Here is a 21,592-nt window from a genome sequence, read left to right as displayed (position 1 = left end):
TTTTAAAGACGTAAAGCTGGGAGATGCTCTAAAGGTGGGGTGTAGCAGGTGGGAGAAGGGAACAGGAGTGTGTGTGTGCTGGCGCTGGGTTTTGAATGTATGTCCCTGACTTGGTGCAAGGAACTAGCAGGAAGAGCAGACAGGCCCCACAGAGGGCAGTCTCATACTGGGCCCTGCACCAGGGCATCTGCCACCAGCGTGGTAACGGAAGCTGAGGCAAGGTTTTTCTGACTGCCTTCTCTGCACCAGCTCCCTCTCATGGCCTTTTTGTCAAGGGAATAAATTCATTAATTCTCCCAGCCTGTTTTTTTCTGAGGGCACAGATAACTGCTGGGGAGGGGTATCTAGCATAGCATGGCCGCCTCAGCTGGCTCCCCCCCATCTGTGTAGAGGGGGCTTCTCCAATCACTGGGTCAGGTGTGCAGCTTTATCTGCATGTCTGGGGCAGCATCAGCTCTTGGTTGTCTTCATGCTGTGGGTACTGCCTTCACTCTATTTGTGGCAGTGACAGGTTGAGAATCTTTGCTGGTTGTGTCTGCTAGGGGAATGAGAAACACAGGTGGTTGGTTTGGTGCCATGATTGTCTGTTGGGGGCCAAGGCTCCTGTTGAGTCAAACCCAGCTAGACAGGAACTTGCTGAGGGATGTAGTTGCAGCATCACTTTAGGCTGCAGGTGCAGAGGTGTAAAGTAATGTCTGATGTCTGTCAATATCGTGCTACTAGTGCGTGCGTGTGGGTGTGGTCGTCATCACTCGGGGAGAACAATTTTCTGCCTGCACCAGTCCTGGTGCCACAGAGCAGGAAGGGAGATAACCCCTCTATTACCTAGTTTAGTGCTGGATTACTGCTCAAAGACATTTGCTCTTTGCAGGGCACTCTTGGGAGGGGCTAGAGGGGTGCTTAGGTTTGAGGAGGAAGGAAAGGAGGAAGGTTAAAAGGAAATGAAACGCAGAAATGAAAACCAGAAGCTGAATCTCAGCCCCCCTGGGCATGACGTTGTTGTTCATGGGAAGCTCTGGCCCTTGGAACATTGGAAAGCTGCTCCTGGCTATGGACTGCATCAGGCCTTGCTGGGAAGAGTGCTGATAGGCCTCTAGCAATCACTTTTACTGGCTTGTTTTATGTCTATGAGCATGAAACAGCCCTTTCTGCTAAAAGATCCAATTGCAGCTGCAGCAGTGCCACTAAGGCAAGGGAATATGCACCTGCCAATAGCTGAAAGCTCGGTGCTGCCAGGTCCTGTGATTCAAACCTGCTTTATTTTGAGATGCGCTCTGGCTTGGGCAGGCTTAGGAAAGCTCATGTTCATTTGGAAAAAATAGACCTGAGGTACAAAACACTTCTACTTGGACGTCAAGAAAGAAGCCCTTGTGCTACTGAGGGGCGTCGGGGCAGCTACTGTGGAGTGGAACTGTCCACCTGGTTATGTGATAAAGTGCGCCCAGCCCCACACTCCTCCTGCGTGCTTGGAAGTGAAACACAAAGGCCAAACCCTCTCTGACTAGCCCTGCTGCCCAGTGTGGGGCTTTTACACTTACAGGTGGGACCTAGCCAGCCTTGTTCTCCGAGGTGGTGGCTGTGCTGCATGCTGGTAGAATGTTGCCCATGCAATGAACCAGTTGGAGGCCAGCCACGCTAGCTTGCACGTGCTGGTGCACTTGTGCACAAGGGTATAGAACGGCTGGGCTCCCTGAGGGAGGGAGCAGTATTCTGAGCACTGTTGCTCTGCTAGAGGGCCTGGCTTCCTTTTGCATTTGGCCTCTTTGCCCCTTTCCCAGTTCCAAGCATGGTCATGTGCTAGCGACACAGCTACTGGGTCAATGGCTGGGCCAGATAGGCAGCCATGTTCCTCTGCTGTCTCTCCCCTCCCTCCCCCAATGGCCTCCATACTGGCCAAAAGGACAAGCCTGGAGAGAGAGTTTCATCTCTTGCTTTTGAAGGGTAGCTTGTCCAGCACCTGATTAGGGGCAGTCAGTGAGGTGGTGGTGGAGGTGGGACAGCCTCAGCGAAGAAGTAGCGGACAAGGCACTGCTTAGCTGAGCGGTTTGTGGGAATGGAGCCTTTCTTTGGCAGACCAGTAAAGGGAGCCCAGCTGCATATCCCCGGACCTCCCTGCCCTTTGTACCAGCTCCTGGCTGCTCAGGCCAGGGGGGCTCAGGTCTTGGGCACATAAACCTACCACAGCCTGAGTAGATTCACACAAGTGGCACAGCCCGTTAGCAGGCTGCTGCCCCAGCTCATTCACCCACTAGGCCCTGGCAGAGACCCAAGATTCGCACGTAGGGCAACCACTGACTGGTGAGCTCCAAGTTCCAGGCCTTCAGCGCAAGGGAGCAGCTCGGCAAGGGGGACTAGGCAGTTCTTTGGCTGCCATGAAAGAGGACCCAAACCAGGAGCTCACCCCTGCTGGGTGCTGTGCTACTGGTGGGGGGGCACAGCCATCATCCCTACCTCTCCCACAAGGCAGGGGGGGCAGGGGCTGCCAGTGCTCATGCATTCGGTAAGCCACACAGACCACAACCCCCACACCCCGTCTAGTGGTAGCCAGTGGGAATGCATTAGTAAGCCATAAAGAGCTCAGGCAGCAGCCAAGAGAAAGGGAGGGAGTAGCTGAGTTGTGGGGAGCCCTTACTGATAGGCACAGGCAGAACCCAGGAGGTAGTGGAGGCTATGAGCAGTGGAAGGGCCAGGCATGAATAGGCCCTGCCCCAGAGGGTGAGAATTGCCCCACTAGCTGTTTGCATTAGAAAGACCCAGCCCGTGCCCTGCTGTCTGCCCCCTCCAGGCCATGGGGGGGCTGTGAGGCTAAGGAGACGGCAGTGCTGCCCAACTACCCAGCTTGCGTTAGACCAAGTACCAATGCAAAAGCAGCACATGCAACATAGCTGTGCCAGGCCCCCCCCCCCGCCCCACACCCCTGTATCAGGCCCTTGCTTACAAGGCCAAAGACTGGCACAGTGCAGGGCAGCTGCAGCGCAGGCTTGAGGTGGTGTTGTTTGGGGGGGGGGGGTCTTACAGGCCAGGCCCTAGTTCTCAGTGAAGGAGGAGTCAGGCGCCCCACCCCTGTGTGGCAGAGGCACTGGTGCATTCCTCAGCCCTCGCGCTGCAGTGCCTCAGCCTGGTGGCCGGCTCTAGCTGGTTAATGGCGTGTCTGCTCCTGCCACTTGGCCAGTTCCTCAGCACTGCCCCACCAGCTGCAGGCTGTGCCCCCAGCCCTTCAGTCCAGTGAGTCACCCTCACTCACTAACCTCTTCCTGCCCATGGGCTTCGCGGCCAGGCAGTTGTAACTAAAGGCGGCTGTAAGGGCAGCAGTAACCGTGGGGAAGGCACAATGGTTGGAAATGCAACAGCAGCTCCCTGAAAGGAGAGCTGAGGGAGCCGGTGGGGGGGGGGGGGGCGGGGGAGCAGGAGGTGCAGGCAGGCAAGCTAGATGGCAATGCTGCCAGCCAGGGGAACTGATGTGCGCAGCGGTTAGTTTGCAATAGCCAAAAAGCAGCACAGCCATGCGGTCTAACAGCGACAGAAAACACGTGCAAAAGCCGCTGCTACAAATGGCCGAAAACTGAGCCTGGGTCAAGCAGCTCAGGCTAGTAGCAGTTGGGGGTGTCTTTATTAACTAGCCAAATGGAATAGTCCCAGCCCTGTCCCTTGCCCTTGAAGCATGGCTTATAGGAGTGGGAAGTCGGCCCAACCTCTTCCAGGGAGGGGCTCCTGTTCTCATGAGACTAAGGCAGCAGGGGGAACTGTCCCAGGCCCAACTCAAGTGCTGTAAAACAGGAATGGGACGGCCCCCCCCCCCGCCGCCCAGCCTTGGCTGCTAGTCATGGTTCCGTGTGGCCGAGGAGTGCTGTTAAGGTCTGTGACCTCTGAGTGGGTCTGTTCCTAGGTGCTGTGGACTAAGGACTAGGCTAGGAATCTGAGCTAGGCCCCAGTCCCTAAAGCAGAACAAACACCATGGGGGTGAAGCTGTTTTATTGATTTCAGACATTCACTGGGAGCAGGTGGGAGACCCTGAGGTGGCCTCTCACACTTAGAGGATCATCCCCACCTCTCCTACAGGACACTGTGGGCAGGGGCTGCCAGTGCTCATGCATTAGGTGAGACACACTGACCACAACCCCACACCCCATCTAGTGGTAGCCATCGGGAGTGCATTAGTAAGCCATAAAGAGCTCAGGCAGCAGCCAAGAGAAACAGAGGGAGTAGCTGAGTTGTGGGGCACCCTCACTGATAGGCACAGGCAGAACCCAGGACTTAGTGGAGTCCATGAGCAGAGGAAGAGCCAGGCACTAACAGGGGGCCTGCGCCCCAGAGGGAGATAATTGCCCCACTAGGCCCTGGGTGAGCAGCGAGCCTCATTCATAGCTATGGAGCCTGGGATTCCCCAGGAAAGCAGCAGGCAGGAAGGGAGGGTGGCCCCCCCAGGGTTTGTAGGGGCCAGAATCCCCAGGGAAGAGTGAGGGCACTAGGCCAAGGGGGCTGAGCTAGGCCCCTTGGCACTGATGCCTTTGCTGCTGTAGGGTCAGTGACAGTTACCAGGGTTGGGTTAGATGTAGGGAGAGGATGGGAGGATTCGAGGGAAGGAGGTAGTACCTCTGGAGGCAGGAGGGGAACACTAAGATTTGGCTCCCGCCTGGTCTAATCTCTTGGAAATGTTACTACAGTACAAAGGGAAGTTAGCTCAGGAGGAAGAACCCAAGGCTGCAACTTGAACACAATCCAGACCCCCGCCACATCCTGCCTGTGCTAAAATGGACCTCCCCCCGCCTGGCAGAGCTGCAGGTACCACCCAGGATCACAGGTCCCAATGATCTGGGGCTCTCCCTCGGTGCCACCCTGCAGATCAGTGGCTAGCACCCTGCCTGACACCATGACAGCGTCCTTCACTCCTCACTGCTCTGCAGGTGTCTGTCTACCCAACCAGCTTGCCCCACTGGATGGGGCTGAAGAAGGGGTGGCTCTTCAGCTTGTTGACTCCACCTCCCCCGAAGCCCAAGCGCCGCTTGGGGTCAAACTGCAGCAGCTAGAAGGAAATGGACACAGGGATGAGCGACAGCACAATGCCAGTGAGGGAAAGGAACAGCTGCAGGCTCCTGTCAGAGCTCCTTGAGCCCTGGCCCCGGCCATTGCTTGCAGCAGCTGAGTGTCCATGTCCTCACCTCAGTGAGCAGGGATGCAGCAGGCAGGCTGAGCCTCTCTGGAAGGTGGAGCTGGGTGTGAGGGTGAATCCCCGAGGGATGGCTCTGGGACAATGACTGTGGGAGACAGACAGACAGACAGACAGACAATGAGGAGCCCTTGGTGCAGGAAGCACTGTTGAGAAAGAGGAATGTCCTCCTCACATCCCATCTGCCATTGCCCCTCTGTGCAAACTTCGGGTGGGTGACAATCAGTGCCCCTGTGCCCATCTCCCACAGTTCAGTGGATCAACATCCTCCGGCTCTCAGCACCCAGACACCAAGGCTCAGCTACTAGGAGTCACACGTGCAGACTTCACCTAGCCACCATGTGCTGGGGGGCACCAACACTAGGATTATTACTGTGCGACCCCCCTGCCTGTGACAGGGGGTGGGAACAGAGAAACCACTCACCATTCCAGTCAGTAACTCGTACAGCAGAGACCCAAAGCTCCACCAGTCACAGGCCTCGGTCAGCTCAGAAATCCCACCCACTTCTGCGGAGCAAGCCAAATGAGTTGAAGATCAAATAGGAGGCAGAGGCTGAAAGGCAACTAAGCATCAGTCTCCCCTGGGCGGCTGCACTTGGGGGAGCTCACACAGAGTGGGAGATGCCACAGGGCAGCTATACATCTCACACTGTGTCTCAAGGGGGCGTCCTTGCTTCACATGTGCATGGCAGAGGAGGGGGGAAGGAGAAAGCAGTCGATGTGTCCCTTACCTGGGGCACTGTACATATCTTCCAGAGCTTGGCGACAGCACGGTGGCTCTACCTCGGTCCACTGGCCAAAGAAGGTGAGACGGATGTGACCTGTAAAACAGCTTCGGTCAGCAGCAGGGCAGGAGGTCAGGACCAAAGACACTCAATAACTGCAGCATGTGCCATAATCCCTGACTCTGTCCCTCCAGACTCCTGTCCCCTGCAATGGGAGCTGGGGGTATAGCGAGGGGGGAGCTAAGCCACTGGTACCTCCCTGCACAGTTGAGCTTGGATGTATTCACTGCCCTGAACCCCACCAGAGTGTCAGGCCCCAAATCACATGATTCCCACATGCATAGCAGGGGCTAGACTCTTCTGGGGAAGGGGCTCGGAAAGTGACAGGCCAGGAAAGTGACCTCATGGAAGGACTGGGTAGGATGGGATCCGAGCAAAAGGAGCTGGATGTAGTCTAGAGCAAGGAGAGGATGGGGGGACTGGGGCAACAGGAAAGGATCATATTCACAGCTCCACATGTGAAGGAGCCCTCCAAAGAGGTCACTGTTCACTTTGTAGGCTGCTACACTGCCCCACGCCCATCTCTCTCGCACACACATTCAAGAGGAGACAGGCCCTGAAGTGCTCTCTGGAGAGCAATGAACTCAGGCTGCTGGACCAAGGGTGGGAGGGCTGACTTGCACCAACAAAGACCCTCAGACCATTAGCCCTGGGGACTATTAGCTGGACTGCCCCATGTGATCTCAACTTCCCCTGTGGGGAGCTCAGAGGGGTCTCTCAAGTAGCCAGGACTCCCCAGGAGACAGGAGCAATGAGTTCCATGTAGTCAGTGTTTCTGAGCAGCCTTCTTCTGCCTCCACTGGAGCTCACAGTGCTCTCCAGGCTCATACGCAGCAGACTGTAGCTGTCTCCCAGAAGCCCCTAAGGCCTAGAGCACAGATGTGAGTCTGGATCAGAGATAATCAGACCTCACAGAACAAACAAAGCTGCAGTGAGGGGATCAGATGCCACAGGCCCCTTTGCTGAGGGTATAAAACCTCTCCTCATGCTAGAGCTTCAAGCAGCACCTACCAGCACCATCTAGCAGCAGGTTTCTGGGGTTAAGGTCCCGGCACAGCACCCCCTGTTGGTGCAGCCCCTCCAGAGCCAAGAGCATTTCAGCTGCCCACAGCCGGACGAGCTCCTCGCTCACATCCCAGGTCCCCTGGCCATCCTCCTGGAAAGACCGCCGGGCTGAAGGCTCAGTCTCTCCTGCAGCTGGATGCTCTCTATGCTGACCATGGCCTGCTACTCCTCGGGCCCTTGAGATACTCCTCAATGACTCCTGCCCCCCAGAGTCAGAGCTGTAGGACTCCCTGGAGCTGTACAAGGTGGTGACAGGATGTAGCTGCCTTGGTCCTGGGGGAACCAATGGGAGCTGTGTGCGCTGAGCCCAGGGAGCATCAGATACCTGGCAAACCTGAGGTTCCACCTTCACCAGGCAGCCTCCTCCCATGGCATGTGGGGCTGCATCAGGAGACTGGGGCAGCCTTTCACCAGCTGGCAGCCTTGGGTCCTGCTGAGAAACTTCTCTCCCTGATACGCTGCTTACACCATCACTGTTGGTTGATAAGTCATGTGACTGGAAGGTCAAGCTCAGGTTGGTCAGATGCCCACGTCCCTTGGCCACTGCCATGAAGGCAGAATCAGTGACACCAAACATAGCACATGTTGCACTTAAATCCTTCCCCCGAGGAGCTGCTCTAGGGCCGTTGGTGGGTCCAGTATGGAACCTGCAGCCAGTCCCTGGTCTAGCAGCTGTATGGTCAGATGACTGCACCAGAGCAGATGACTGGGCAGCACTTTCTGATGAGTGGTGATTCACAGAGGCTGAGAGGTCGGTGCCGCTGTTCAGGGAGAAGCTGGAGCTCTGGCTGGACCAAGAACCAGCCCCTGAGGGGTTCCATACTCGCTGCTCCTCAGCATGGCCCTCCAGAGCTGAGATGGACTTTGGGTTTAGGCTACTGGGGCCGTTGGAGGAACCTTGCTGTAAACGAGGCCAGGACTGGAGATGGGACCAGAGTGTCCCACCTGGAAAGTGAAGGGAAGACAGACTGTATGAGGCATGGCAAGCATTCTAGGTCTCCGGCACAGACGGACACCCTAACCACCTGCTACCCTGAGCCCAGATCTCAGGCTCACATGCTGAGCAGCTTAAACTCACATGCTGAAAAAAATTCACCCAGAATCTTCTCGGGGCCCCATAATCACTAGGGGTTCTTCTCTTCCCTGCCTTCTGGACCCATCAGCAACCTCTCTCCTCCTTTCCAGGGCCCAGCTCCACCCCTTCCCCTCAGCCTTTCCTTGATCCCAACAGTTGTCTCACTTCCAGACTTCAGACCCATTTTCACTCCTCCTCCTGTCCCCCGACCATCTCCTCTATTCCCCTAGCAGGCTTTTCTGGCCCCCGCGACAATGAACATAAGGTTCCCAAAGAAAGTGAGCTGGAATAAACAGATACATGATCGACCAGTGAGTCCCCAGGCCCGGACGGCATTCACCCAGGTGTTTTCTGCAGGAACTTGACAACGAAGCAGCTGCGTGGTTAACAAATATCTGCAGCCACATTAAAATCAGCTACTATGTGAGTAACACCAGGGTAGCAAATGTGGCACTTATGTCAGAGAGGCACCGGGATAATGCTGGGAACTGCACACCAGAGAGCCCTGAAGGTGGAGAAGAACTCCCCTGGTGGAGGGGATCCCCTCCCTGCACAGTCAGCCAACTCAGCCCCGCACAAGCTGCCCCTTCTGCCAGCCATCACACAGCAGCTTTGGGGACAGGGAGGGAGGGGTGGCAGAGGAAGGATGAGAGGGGCTGACGGCTTCCACCAGCCCTGGGCAAAGGGGTGGGGGGTAGGGGCAGCTCTGTGTCCCCGGAAGGAACAGGGGCAGCCAGCTCGCAGTGCTGTCTGGTCTGTGGCATGCTCCCTCTCCCCCAGCCCTCAGCGCTGCCCAGAGCACACCAACCAGCACCCCAGCAGTGATTTAAAGGAGCCAGGGCTCTGGTTGCCATCACTGTCACAGTAGCAGCGATGGTGACCTGGAGCTCTGGGCCCTTTTGTATCTCTGGGCCCTGGGGCAGTTGCTCCCTTTGCCTCTTCCTCCCCCACAGGCAGGCCTGGGAAGGACACAGCAGTGCAGATCCCAAACTTCCCTCAGCCTGCTCTATCATGCATGCTGAGGCCAGGCTGGCACAGAATCTGGAAGACTTAACCAGCTCCCTGTTACAGTACTGCAACCCTCCCTTGCAAGGGGGCCAGGGCGGGGGTGGGGGGTTGGGGAGGTTACAAGAGGACAATACCTGTAAGGAACAGCGTAGGATGGATTACAGGGCCCTCAGGGCAGGGAGTGGGGATGTGGAGCTGGAGGAGTCAGGGCACAGGATAGGAGGCACAGAGGGCTCAGGGCAGGGCAGGTAGCAGAGCAGGAGGCAGATGGCAACATTCGCAGCTAATTATTTACGTAAGTGGAGACTAAAGGCAGAGGAAATCCTGAGGGACCCACAGCTGGGTAACTGGGCAGCACCTCGGCGGATGGAAATCGGTGTTGACAAAGCAGGGTGATGCACGCTGGAAGGAGCAAGCTGGGTTACTTGGAGATGGGGCTGCAACAGAAATGAGCTGCAGCCCCACAGGGAAGAGGCTTAGGTGCCGCTGCAGATAGCGGAGTGACAGCGTGCTCCGCAGTGCTGGGCAATTGAAGGGTGTCGGGACGCATAAGGAGTGGCACTGACAACATTCCGGGCAGTAGGATGGTGCTGGCTGTGTGCTCGTGGCATGGACAAAGGCAAGGACCTGGCTATTATGGGTTACCTCCAGCTCCGACTTTAAGGATATATGAACGGCCATACTGGTTCTGACCAAAGGTCCATCTAACCCAGAATTCCATCTTGTGACGGCGGCCAATGCCAGGGGTCCCCCAGAGAATGATCAGAATAGGTAATCAAGTGATCCATCCCTTGTCACCAATTCTTGGCAGCTCCCACCACAGAGGGAGCTAATCATCACGCTAAGTGTGATTCTAGATTTGACAACTCGTATCCCTTTCCCGTTCAGGGGTTGAGTCAAGAGGGGACTCCACTCCCAACCAACACAGCCATCGTGGGCAGGGTACTCCTCCTGGAGTAGTCTCTCAGCTCGTGGTCCGCTTTTGCCCCCAGGGGGTCAGACACTGTGCCCCTGCTTCAGAAGCAGATGCCCTTGGGATGCTCCCTACATTACCTTTTTAGAGCTGTAGCCTAAATGAGCGAGTTCTTGCACTAGGCGCCTGCCAAAAGCTGGTACAACTAAACAGCTCCCACGTGGGTCCAAGCCGTGACCTCCAAGAAGGGGGAATGCCGGCCCTCCAGCTGCGCAAAAGCCAAGCACTAAGCTCTGCTCTGAGGATGGTGACAAAACCCCAGCCAGCTTCCACTAGTCTGATGGTTTAGGGGAAACATTCCCTCCTCACCCCAGCGCAGAAACTTGCACAGCCCACAGCAACCTAAGGCAGGCTGGCTGCTGGAAACCAGCAAACAAGAAGTGCCTCTGAGCACATGGCTCCAAATCTTCCAAGGTTAAAGTCTTCCCCGGTTGGGACTAGAAATCTTGCAGGATCTGTCCCAAACTCTTGCCTTCTCCTATAACGGGAGCCACCAAACCACACCCCTCGCTAGGCTCAAAGCCTTATCATCTTAGTCAGCAGCACCTCACACCTCCCCACCCGCAGAGCACTGTGCCCTGGTCACCCTCCGACAAGCCCAAAAGAGCAGGAAGAGAAGGGGCTCCAAGACAGGAGTGAAAGCGATTGGAGACCTGGGGGGACTTCCAGGCAAGGACCCAGGGTGACGAGTTTGGGGAGTTAGTTTAAAGAGGATGTGAACAGGAGGGACATGATGCATGCCTACAAAACACTGAGCGGTAGCGTTGGAGAACAGGGGGCGGGATACACAGCTGTGTGTGCGCTCGTCAGACAGCAAGAAGAGGGAAAGGACGTTCCAGCTTCAGGGGTGAGGAAGAACCTGTACTAAAAGGTTATTTCACTATTTGTCCATGGCAGGTTTTCCTGCACCTTCCTTAGAACACCTGACAGTGATCTCTGTGGGAGACGGGATACTTGATTAGCCACGCCCATACTCTGATCTGCACAGTGATTTCTGTGCTCTGATGAGTCCTGCTTCCACACTTCTCCTCTGGGCTCCAGGAGCCCAGCAGCCTTGTTTCCAGCCCCTGCAGTCCCATCCCCAGATCCCGGCCTCCATCAGCCTAATCTCTGGCCAACTCTCTCAGTCGCATGGATCACAGAAAACTTGTATTTAGTCCACCAAACCCCAAAGCTGCTTGCTGGCTTCTGCTGCAAGGTCTCCACGCCCTGAAACATCACCCTACAAAGCAGAAGGAGCCCTCTGCAAAACATAATCTCAAACAGCCCTAGTGAACGTGAGAGACTCTTTCCAGATCACAGCCAAGGAAGCAGGGCTAGGACAAGAAAGGTGCAGGGTCCTGGCTATCCCACTCACCCTGCACATGTTCCAGGTGGAGAAAGATGGAGTCTTCGCTCACATAGTAGTGCAGCAGCTTGGCCATGAAGGGGACGCCATGTGGGATGATCGTCTGTCGCTCTCGGGTCTCCATGTGGGATTTGGGGAGGCTCTGCAGGGAGAATATAGAGCCAGGAACTTTACGGCTCAGGAATGTCACTGGCCACCAGTGGGGACAAGACTGGATGGGGCAACCACTGGGCTATTCCATTCTGACAAGTCCACCAGGGTCATGTAGACTAGAAGAGTGATTCTCAAGCAGCGGTACGTGCACTTCTGCGGTACACAGTAGTCTCCTATAGGGTATTCATCTCACCTAGCTCTTTGCCTAGTTTCACAACAGGCTACACAAAAAGCACAAAGTAGAAGCTAGAATTCCACACAATGACTTGTTTATACTGCTCTGTATTCTATACACTTAAATATAAACACAATATTTATATTCCAGTTTACTTATCATTATACAGCAAAAATGATTGCCAGCAATTTTTCAGCCATAGTGTGCTTCAGCGTGCTAAAGGGGCACTTGCATTTTTATGTCCGATTTTGTGAATAGTTTATGTGAGGTGAAACTTGGGGATACACCAGACAAATCAGACTCCCGAAGGAGTACAGAGGTCTGAAAAGGTTTAGAGGAGAGCTCTCCGCCTGCTGAGCTCAGACAGATCTGCCTGTACACCTGCACAGCACCCCTTAGCTACTCCACACCTGGGCCCCCCCACAGTTCTGCCAGTGCAGGTTATTCCTGATCTGTAACCTCCATCACTATTCCAATGCCAACCCCAACTCACAGAACTCTGCCTGTCTGCCTCCATCCAGTTCTAAAGCCCTTCTGCTACTTGAATCCTCTTCACTCGCCAGCTTCAGTTGACGGCCCTCCTTCTTACCCCACAGCCTCCAAGCTTTCTCTTATTACAGTCCTGGCAGGCTTCTCATGAGCAGTGGCAATTGTTCCTCACTCTGCTGGACAAATGTCCCAGGGATTCAGACTGAGAACATCCAGACTCATGTCATTTGTGATCCATTTCATTATTTGGACGCAGATCCACACAGCTGCAAGGCATAGGTCCAACCAGCTCCATGGGACTGGGTTCCATTAGAGGGACAGTGGGAAGGCAGTTCATGTCTGAGTGAACAAGGAAACTGAATTCACCTCTGACAGCACGAAATAAAAGGAGAGAGGGTCACGCCAGGGCATGGGAGATTTAAGGGGGACCTTGAATACTGGCATAAAATTTGTTTCTGCTGAGCAGCACAAACAGAGCTGAAAGAAAAACACCTCAGGATTGTATGAGCCAACCCCTGCTGGAGGGTTCCTTCAAAAGAGAGCAAGATGGAGGAGCCAAGGGGTAGGAAACACCCACCTTAAGTATAAAGGTCCCCCCAGTGGCTGAATCCTGGACAAGCTGCACCTGCAAGCAATGGTGACAGCACAGATCAGAAACGGAGATCTCTGTCACCCCAAGTCCCATTTGAAGTAACTTGGCTCATTCTCGTCTAAAAGTTACCTCTTGTCCTTGCTGTTTTAGCGTCACTAGCTACCCCTCCGCATTTTCAATCAATCAGCATTAGTTACCTCAGAAATAGGACATCAAGGCTACGTCTACACGTGCACACTACATCGAAACAGCTTATTTCGATGAATAACGTCTACACGTCCTCCACAGCTGGCAACGTCGACGTTCAACTTCGACGTTGGGCAGCACCACATCGAAATAGGTGCTGCGAGGGAACGTCTACACTCCAAAGTAGCACACATCGAAATAAGGGTGCCAGGCACAGCTGCAGACAGGGTCACAGGGCGGACTCAACAGTAAGCCGCTCCCTTAGAGGGCCCCTCCCAGACACAGTTGCACTAAACAACACAAGATCCACAGAGCTGACAACTGGTTGCAGACCCTGTGCATGCAGCATGGATCCCCAGCTGCAGCAGCAGCAGCCAGAAGCCCTGGGCTAAGGGCTGCTGCACACGGTGACCATAGAGCCCCGCAGGGGCTGGAGAGAGAGCGTCTCTCAACCCCTCAGCTGATGGCCACCATGGAGGACCCCGCTATTTCGATGTTGCGGGACGCGGATCATCTACACGTGCCCTACTTAGACGTTCAACTTCGAAGCAGGGCGCTATTCCCATCCCCTCATGGGGTTAGTGACTTCGACGTCTCGCCGCCTAACGTCGATTTCAACTTCGAACTAGCGCCCAACACGTGTAGCTGTGACAGGCGCTATTTCGAAGTTGGTGCCGCTACTTCGAAGTAGCGTGCACGTGTAGACGCGGCCCAAGAGTTACAGGAAGAGATAGTTACATTAAAGCCAGGGAGGGAGGGACAGGAAATCCCACTGTATTTTCACCTTCTTGTATCTTTATTGTATGTTAAGAACATAAGAACATAAGAATGGCCATACTGGGTCAGACCAAAGGTCCATCCAGCCCAGCATCCCATCTGCCGACGGTGGCCAATGCCAGGTGCCCCAGAGAAGGAGAACAGAAGACAATGATCAAGTGATTTATCTCCTGCCATCCATCTCCTGCCCTTGTTCTGAAGGCTAGGGCACCATACTTTATCCCTGGCTAATAGCCATTTATGGACCTAACCTGCAAAAATTTATCAAGCTCTTTTTTAAACCCTAATAGAGTCCTGGCCTTCACAGCCTCCTCGGGCACGGAGTTCCACAGGTTGACTGTGCGCTGTGTGAAGAAAAATGTCCTTTGATTAGTTTTGAACCTACTACCCATCAATTTCATTTGGTGTCCCCTAGTTCTTGTATTATGGGAAAAGGTAAATAATTTTTCTATATTCACTTTCTCCACACCATTCATGATTTTATATACCTCTATCATATCGCCCCTCAATCGCCTCTTTTCCAAACTGAAAAGTCCCAGTCTCTCTAGCCTCTCCCCATATGGGACCCGTTCCAAGCCCCTAATCATCTTAGTCGTCCTTTTCTGAACCTTTTCTAATGCCAATATATCTTTTTTGAGGTGAGGAGACCACATCTGCACGCAATACTCAAGATGTGGGCGTACCATAGTTTTATATAGGGGAAGTATGATATTTTTTGTCTTTTCATCGATCCCTTTTTTAATAATTCCTAACATCCTATTTGCCTTACTAACTGCCGCTGCACACTGCGTGGATGTCTTCAGAGAACTATCCACTATAACTCCAAGATCCCTTTCCTGATCTGTCGTAGCTAAATTTGACCCCATCATGTAGTATGTGTAATTTGGGTTATTTTTTCCAACATGCATTACCTTACACTTACCCACATTAAATTTCATTTGCCATTTTGCTGCCCAATCACTCAGTTTGCTGAGATCTTTTTGTAGTTCTTCACAATCTGTTTTGGTTTTGACTGTCCTGAACAACTTGGTGTCATCTGCAAACTTTGCCACCTCACTGCTTACCTCATTTTCTAGATCATTGATGAACAAGTTGAACAGGATCGGTCCCAGGACTGACCCCTGGGGAACACCACTAGTTACCCTCCTCCATTGTGAAAATTTACCATTTATTCCCACCCTTTGTTTTCTGTCTTTTAACCAATTCCCGATCCATGAAAGGATCTTTCCTCCTATCCCATGACCACCTAATTTACATAAAAGCCTTTGGTGTGGGACCGTGTCAAAGGCTTTCTGGAAATCTAGGTATATTATGTCCACTGGGTGCCCCTTGTCCACGTTTATTAACCCCTTCAAAGAATTCTAATAGATTAGTTAGACACGACTTCCCTCTGCAGAAACCATGCTGACTTTTGCCCAACAATTCGTGCTCTTCTACGTGCCTTGCAATTTTATTCTTTACTAGTGTTTCTACTAATTTGCCTGGTACTGATGTTAAACTTATCGGTCTATAATTTCCAGGGTCTCCTCTAGAGCCTTTTTTAAATATTGGTGTTATATTGGCCGTCTTCCAGTCATTTGGTACAAAGTGGATTTAAAGGATAGGTTACAAACCACTGTTAATAACTCCGCAATTTCACATTTGAGTTCTTTCAGAACCCTTGGGTGAATACTGTCTGGTCCTGGAGACTTGTTACTATTCAGCTTATCAATTAACTCCAAAACCTCCTCTAATGTCACTTCAATTTGAGTGAGTTCCTCAGATTTGTCACCTAAAAAGGCTGGCTCAGATTTAGGAACCTCTGTAACATCCTCAGCCGTGAAGACTGAAGCAAAGAAATCATTTAATCGCTCCGCAATGGCACCGTCTTCCTTGATCGCTCCTTTTATATCTTTATCGTCCAAGGGCCCCACTGCTTTTTTAGCGGGCTGCCTGCTTCTAATGTATTTAAAAAACATTTTACTATCGTTTTTTGAATTTTTGGCTAGCTGTTCCTCAAAATCTTTTTTGGCTTTTCTTACTACATTATGACATTTAATTATGTTCCTCCCTTTAGGTCTGTGTAACATGTTGTATCCCAGCTTTGGGCCTGGGCAGAGGAGGATACGTCTTAGACTTGCTGGAGTGGGATAGGGTGGAGAGGCAGAGGGGAATTAATCTCATCACCCTCCTTAGGAGATCAAGGAGAATGAGCCTATATCACCTTTACTCCAAGGCCTTGTCATGCTGAGTGTGCTGGGAAACTAACACCATCATCAAGAGACCCTGACTTCTGCTGGGGTCTACGCAACCAACAGGGCATCCATCACCATAGCAACTGAGCATCAGTCAATAGAGGCAGAATGCAGTTATGCAGGTTGGAAATAGGCAAGGACACTGAATTGTTTGCATGGGTCTAGAGGCCTTTGATGACGATGAGTGGTCGGTACATCGGTTTTATTTCTCATCCAACAGTGCCCCTTGCAGCACAACACACTCCCCACCACTCTCGGGTCAGTACTAGCTCAGGAGAGAGTGCCCCCCGAGACACCAGTACCATTCTGGCCCTCCTGCCAAGACACTGGGGGCATTGCTGGTCCGTCAGTCAGTGCTCAACTCAGAGTGCCCCCTGCTTGCCCCACTTGCTTTAGCGCTCAAGTTTCCCTGGTGGAAGAGGTGGGGGTGGCCAGCCTCAATTCACACACAATGCAAGGGGCTCTCCACACCAGGTCTCCAGGCTGCAACACTATACCTTCTCCATCACCCCCACAACCTTCCAGCGCCGCAGGTTCTCCACAGCCGAGCTGAGCGTCCTAATGGGCCGAAAGCGAAGGCTGCTGTAGCCCTGTGAGGCAGTGAAAAAGGAGAATGAGAATCCTGGAGATGCTCTTGCCCAGGGCTGCTGCTGGAAGAGGCATCCCCTTTCACCCTGCAAACTGCCAACCGTAAAAGTTCAGACACCATTAGCAACACCCCGCCCAAAACTGTGGTAGCTTTACAAATAAATTAAAACAAAATTAAATTAAATAAATGGATTCTGGTTTCAGCCAGTGTCTGAATTCCTTTGCTGTTAGGGCAAAGCACCCACCTCCAGCATATGGAAGTTTGACCGTAAGGGCAAACACAGCACTGCAGGACGGCCCTCACCCTCTTGGGGTCCTTGAAGTGGGGCAGCAGCCATTCTACTCACTCTGTCCCCCACCCAGCCAGCTCCCACCTTCCTCTCCTGCCCCCATCCAGACTATCACTGCTGCATCCTGCTCTACTCTTCTCTTTGCTACTCCCCAGTTTTCTGCCCTCACACTCGCCCTCCTTTTCCCTTCAGTTTACTCTGCCCGTACCTTCCCCTCTCGGTCTCCCCAGTCCTCCTATCCCACAACACACCCCTTCCAGCTCCCCACATTCTCCTTCCTGCCTCACTGCTCCACACGGTCATCTGACTCCCACCTGGGTCCCAGCGCTTCACATGCCCCGGAACGCCACCCCCACCCACTGATCTCATTTTCTGCTCTCCACAGTCCCCTGCCTCCTGTCTGGTCCACACAGGGTCACTGAGGACAGTCTGGCTTCAGTCCCACTGGGAACAAAGACATGGAGGCCATTCTCACGAGAGGCAGGCATGGCGTCCATCTTCACTGAGGCAGGCAAGCTGTGACCTCAGCACTTCTGAAAACTAGGGACCACAGTCATTTTTAATAAGAAAATCACAAGAAAAATTGAGGCTTAAATAAACCACCTTAAAAAGAAAATCATGAGTCCCAATAGTGCCATGGGCTACGGTTGGTCTGAGCCAGCTCAACCCTTCACCTCTGCAACTGGATGGGGTGAGCTCCCCTTCAGCCACCACATGGATACCATCACCATTCTGCAGCAGGGGCGGGACTCAGTCTTGGTCTGGGCCCAGCCCATCCAAGTAGGGCAGTTTTGGGTCCATAGGCAGCCGTTTTCCCAGCCCCACCTCCTCACCGTGGCAGTGGAACTCCCGTTCCCCAGAGTCCGCTGCAGGTGGCAGTTAAATATCTCCTCAGCCCGTTTCAGATACTGCGTGATCTTCCGCTTCACGGCCTCCCGGCGCTCCTTATTGGGATCAACTGCGTGGAGGAAAAGGATCCGATTTGAGTCCCCATTCCAGCCCCTCAGTTCTGCACAGCTCCCCCAGAGGCTCTACTCCTCCAAATGCCCCTTCCTTGCACCACAGCCCGCTGCCATGACCCCACATGATGCACCCTCCCCACATCTCTGCCCCCAACCTTCATCAGCCAGTCACCATCCTGCACCCTGTGCCTCTAGTCTTCAGCCTTCTGCTCAGGCCCCCTTGCCAGACAGCTAGGGATTGACTCATTTACATCATCCTGTCCCTTCCCCATGCCAGCTAGTCATGGCGTCAGCCTGACCATCCATGGTTGCTGGCACAGAAACCCAGAGAAGTCCACACTAAAGCCATGCAGATTCTCCTCCTCTTATATACTTAATGCCGGTGCTAAGCAACCCCCAATGTCTCATGTAGCCCACACAGCCACCGTGCACTCAGACCCCATGCGCTCAGTGCACTCCAGCAGCTTGAGCCTCACAAGCTACCGAGCCTCCCGTACCCAGCACCTTACACACCCACCCCCAAGCCTGCCATACCCTGCACCCCACTGAGCAGCACGTCCACGCCATTCTTGTAGTGATTGAAGGCCTCCTCGTAGTCCTCACTCACGTCCCGCTCCAGCGCCAGGTGGATCTGCTTTGCTGCATCCACCAGGTAATCCCGCTTCCCCGCTCCATGGGCATCAGGGCCCCCTGGAGCGACCCGGCTCCGAATCTGCTCCAGGTACATTCGGGCCTGGGAGAGCGCCCGGGAGCAGGGCTCCGAGTCCTGGTGCTCACGGGAGACTCTGCTCATGGCTTGGCTGCTCCGAGGGCATCCTCAGCATCCTCCCCCGGCAATCCTGGGGGAAGGGCAGAGGAGAAACAAAATAAACCCTCCAACATGGCACTGGGGAGAAGGTGGGGGCAGCAGAAGGGAGGGCGCTGGCAAAGTCTGAGGGGGCAGCAGGAGCACTGAGTAATAGCAGGGGCCAGGCCTTGCACACTGGCAGACTGGCCGGCGGAGGAAACCAAGCCCGGACTAGCTGGGCAGGAGTGAAGCACTTTGGCAGAGCTACACAGGGGACCAGGACTGAGGCACTAGCAAAGCTGGGTGCATGGTATCAAGGATGTGACTAGCAGGGAGAGGGTGGCTGCAGGTTGGGAGGGAGGGACAGTGGCAGAGCTGTGCTGGGGCACTACTGCCGCCAAAAAAAAAAAAAAATAAGTGAAAGGCTGTTTATTTCTGGCCGCTCATCGCTGCTGACACAGCCAGCCATCAAGCAGGAAACAGATCCGCAGCTGCAAACCGCAGGAGAGCAGCAGAACCTGAGCCCAAGCTCTGCCCCCGGATCTTCACATTCAGGACCAGGGTTGATCGCTTCCCTCCAGAGGAGATGCACCAAGGGAGCTGTGTGCATCTCAGCAGCCAGGCCACTGGGGTCCTTCACGTGGATTTCACCGTGGCTGAACAGGCCACCAGGAGACACAGACCAGCGCTGGACACAAGAAGCTCTTGCTGCCTTTTGCCTGGAGCTGCCACAGGGGCATGGTACTGCCGGGCTGGCGCTGGCAGGCCACTGCTGGGGGACAGCTCCCATTCAGCAGCGCTGGAACAGTTCCCATCGCGCGGGGGTGGTGGGCTGAGAGCCATTGAACCAAACTGTTCACCCCGGATAGGATGGGAACCGCTCCGAGCTCCCGCCCCTTTGCCCACACTGCACTAGGGGCTGCTGAGCCGGGGGTGGGGGTCGTGCTCGGGAGTGGGGGGGGGGCAGCGCTGCGGCAGCACCCCGGGCCCCGCTCCCTGCCTACAACGCCGCCCCGCGTGCAGCCAGGCGGGGGGAGCAGGAGCCGCGGCCCGACGGCGGCCCGGGGGCGGCGGGCAGAGCCAGGCGCGGGGAGGGACAGTACCTGCTGGAGTCAAGAGCCGGCTCCCTGGGGTGCGGACCCAGCTCGTCCCGGGGAGCCGCTGCCCGCGCGCCGCCGCCGGGGCCGGCTCCGCGCAGCCGCCGATTGGCTGCAGATGAGCTCATCCCCCCGCCTTAAGACTAAAGCGCCAATCCCGGCCGCCGCCGCCGCCGTCTTAAAGCGACAGCGGCCGCGCGGGGAGGGGAGCTGGGGCCGCAGCCCCGAGGCGCCCAGCGGGGCGATGACCTCTGGGTGCAAGGCCGGACGGGGGCGCTGCCCGGGCCCAGCCGGGGCGCGGGCGGCGGCGGCGGCGGGGTGGGCAGTGCAAGCAAAGCAACAATGGCCCGGCCGCGGACACTGGGGGCCGGGGCTGCTAATTAACCCGGTGGGGAACAAAGATCAGACCCCGGGAAGAACCCAGGCTCCCCTCCCTGAGGTGCGCCAGGCAGGCACCGCGCATCCGGGCGGGGGCGGGCTCCGGCACCCGCTGACTTGAAGTGGGGTCAGTTATACAGGGGGGTTGCAGTTTGGTTCAATGGCTCTGGTGCCCACACTATAAACGTGGTTCCAGCAGCTCGCACCATGCAACCCCTGCCTCAGCGCCCCCGCCCCCCCGCACGTGTCTGCAGAGCTGGGAATACCCCCAGGCACAGCTGAGCAGCCCTGGCAGATGGGTGTGCTGCCTGCAGAGACCGGGGGTGGGGGGGCAGGGGTGGAGGAACCCGGATAGGCAAGGCGGGGAGGGAACTGACAAGTGAACTTACTGTCCTAGTGACACGCAGGATTAAAAGAGGATGAGGATGCCCATGATCACCCTTGCTGGGACCAAACTTGGGTGAGGGCTAGAGAACCTCAGGGCATCAACCAGAACTGACGGGGGCAGGAAGCAACTCCTCCTGTGGGCAGGTTATCCCATAGCCGGGGTTTTATTTTTATTTTTTTGCACCTTCTTCTGAAGCATCTAGTCCTGGCTGCTGTGAGAGGGGACCCTGCCGTAGGAGGCTCACTGCTCTGCTCTCATGCAACGCTTCCTGGGTTTGAACTCTGAGGTACTGGCAGAGTGGAAGGCAGAAAGCATGTGCCTAGATTCAGCCCTCATGGTGCGCTGGATTGTGCTCTGGGTCCCAAGGCCCACGTGGGTCCTGCTATGGTAGTGAATAGCAATCTTGGTACAACTGCAGTGTATAGGAATTGAACTATATCCTTTTAAACACAGCTATTCGGAGGCCAAACACGCCAGTGTGGTTTCGCCATATTCGTAATGGAGTGTGGAGTGCAAAGACACAAGAGCCCAGCTGCTGTCCTGTTCCCAGCCTGCTCTCAAGTGTTTCCTGTGCTGGCCATTTCCTGGCTGGAGAGCAGGTACAGCACTGGCTCAGACTCTCCCACAGGTAACTTTCTGTGCCAGGGTGTTCCCTAAGGAGCGTAGGGGGCCAACACCTGCTCTGTGGCCCCTTGCCATCAGCAGAGACAGTGAAGAGGGATGCAGGGCAAAGGGGAACCCCCCCCCCAGTGACTGCTCTTCAAGAAAAGAAGAGGGTATAAGGCTGAGAGGTGGCATGTGGAGAAAGGGGCCAGGGGAAGCTCAGAGGAGGAAGTGGGAGGTCACGCCCTTGGTGAGAGGTCAGAATTAGGTTAGATTCTGAGCTGGGAAGGTGATGAAGACGAGGAGAGCACATTCTGGCCCAAGGGGGCCACTGGGCTGCAGCACTCAAGAACCCTATGGGTTGGTGCCGCAGAAAAGGTGCAATGGATAAGTTGCATGGGGGTGGGGGCATGTAACTGAGGGTTTCAGCTCAGGACAGGGAGTGGCATCTGCTGTCATAATTCCCTCAGGC

At 54.9% G+C, this 21,592-nt stretch overlaps 1 protein-coding gene across 2 annotated transcripts; it reads right to left on the bottom strand.

Moving 5' to 3' along the window:
• Positions 1-144: 144 nt before the first annotated feature.
• On the bottom strand, positions 145-19,842 carry RPS6KL1 (ribosomal protein S6 kinase like 1). Of its 2 annotated transcripts, XM_074996773.1 has the most exons (11): positions 19,758-19,842; positions 18,402-18,706; positions 17,739-17,863; positions 16,525-16,617; positions 12,816-12,863; positions 11,431-11,563; positions 6,964-7,962; positions 5,899-5,988; positions 5,592-5,674; positions 5,160-5,255; positions 145-5,023 (listed from the first exon to the last, which is right to left on the bottom strand). In XM_074996773.1, the coding sequence occupies exons 2-11, from the start codon at positions 18,658-18,660 to the stop codon at positions 4,913-4,915; spliced, it is 2,037 nt and encodes a 678-aa protein (XP_074852874.1). In that variant the 5' UTR covers positions 18,661-18,706; positions 19,758-19,842; the 3' UTR covers positions 145-4,912. The 2 variants fall into 2 exon arrangements, with proteins under 2 accessions (XP_074852874.1, XP_074852875.1); XM_074996774.1 differs by lacking the exon at positions 6,964-7,962.
• Positions 19,843-21,592: the final 1,750 nt, after the last annotated feature.

The sequence above is a fragment of the Carettochelys insculpta genome, chromosome 6, assembly GCF_033958435.1.
Source record: "Carettochelys insculpta isolate YL-2023 chromosome 6, ASM3395843v1, whole genome shotgun sequence".
NCBI lineage: Eukaryota > Metazoa > Chordata > Testudines > Carettochelyidae > Carettochelys > Carettochelys insculpta.
This window is presented reverse-complemented; position numbering and strand designations above follow the sequence as displayed.

Excerpts from the sequence above, each read along its gene's own strand:
- RPS6KL1 (XM_074996773.1), bottom strand. The coding sequence starts at position 18,660 with ATGAGCAGAGTCTCCCGTGAGCACCAGGACTCGGAGCCCTGCTCCCGG. Across the intron at positions 17,864-18,401 it reads GCTGCTCAGTGGGGTGCAGG|TTGATCCCAATAAGGAGCGC; the intron begins GTATGGCAGGCT and ends TCCTCCACGCAG. Across the intron at positions 5,024-5,159 it reads CTGCATCCCTGCTCACTGAG|CTGCTGCAGTTTGACCCCAA; the intron begins GTGAGGACATGG and ends ATTTCCTTCTAG.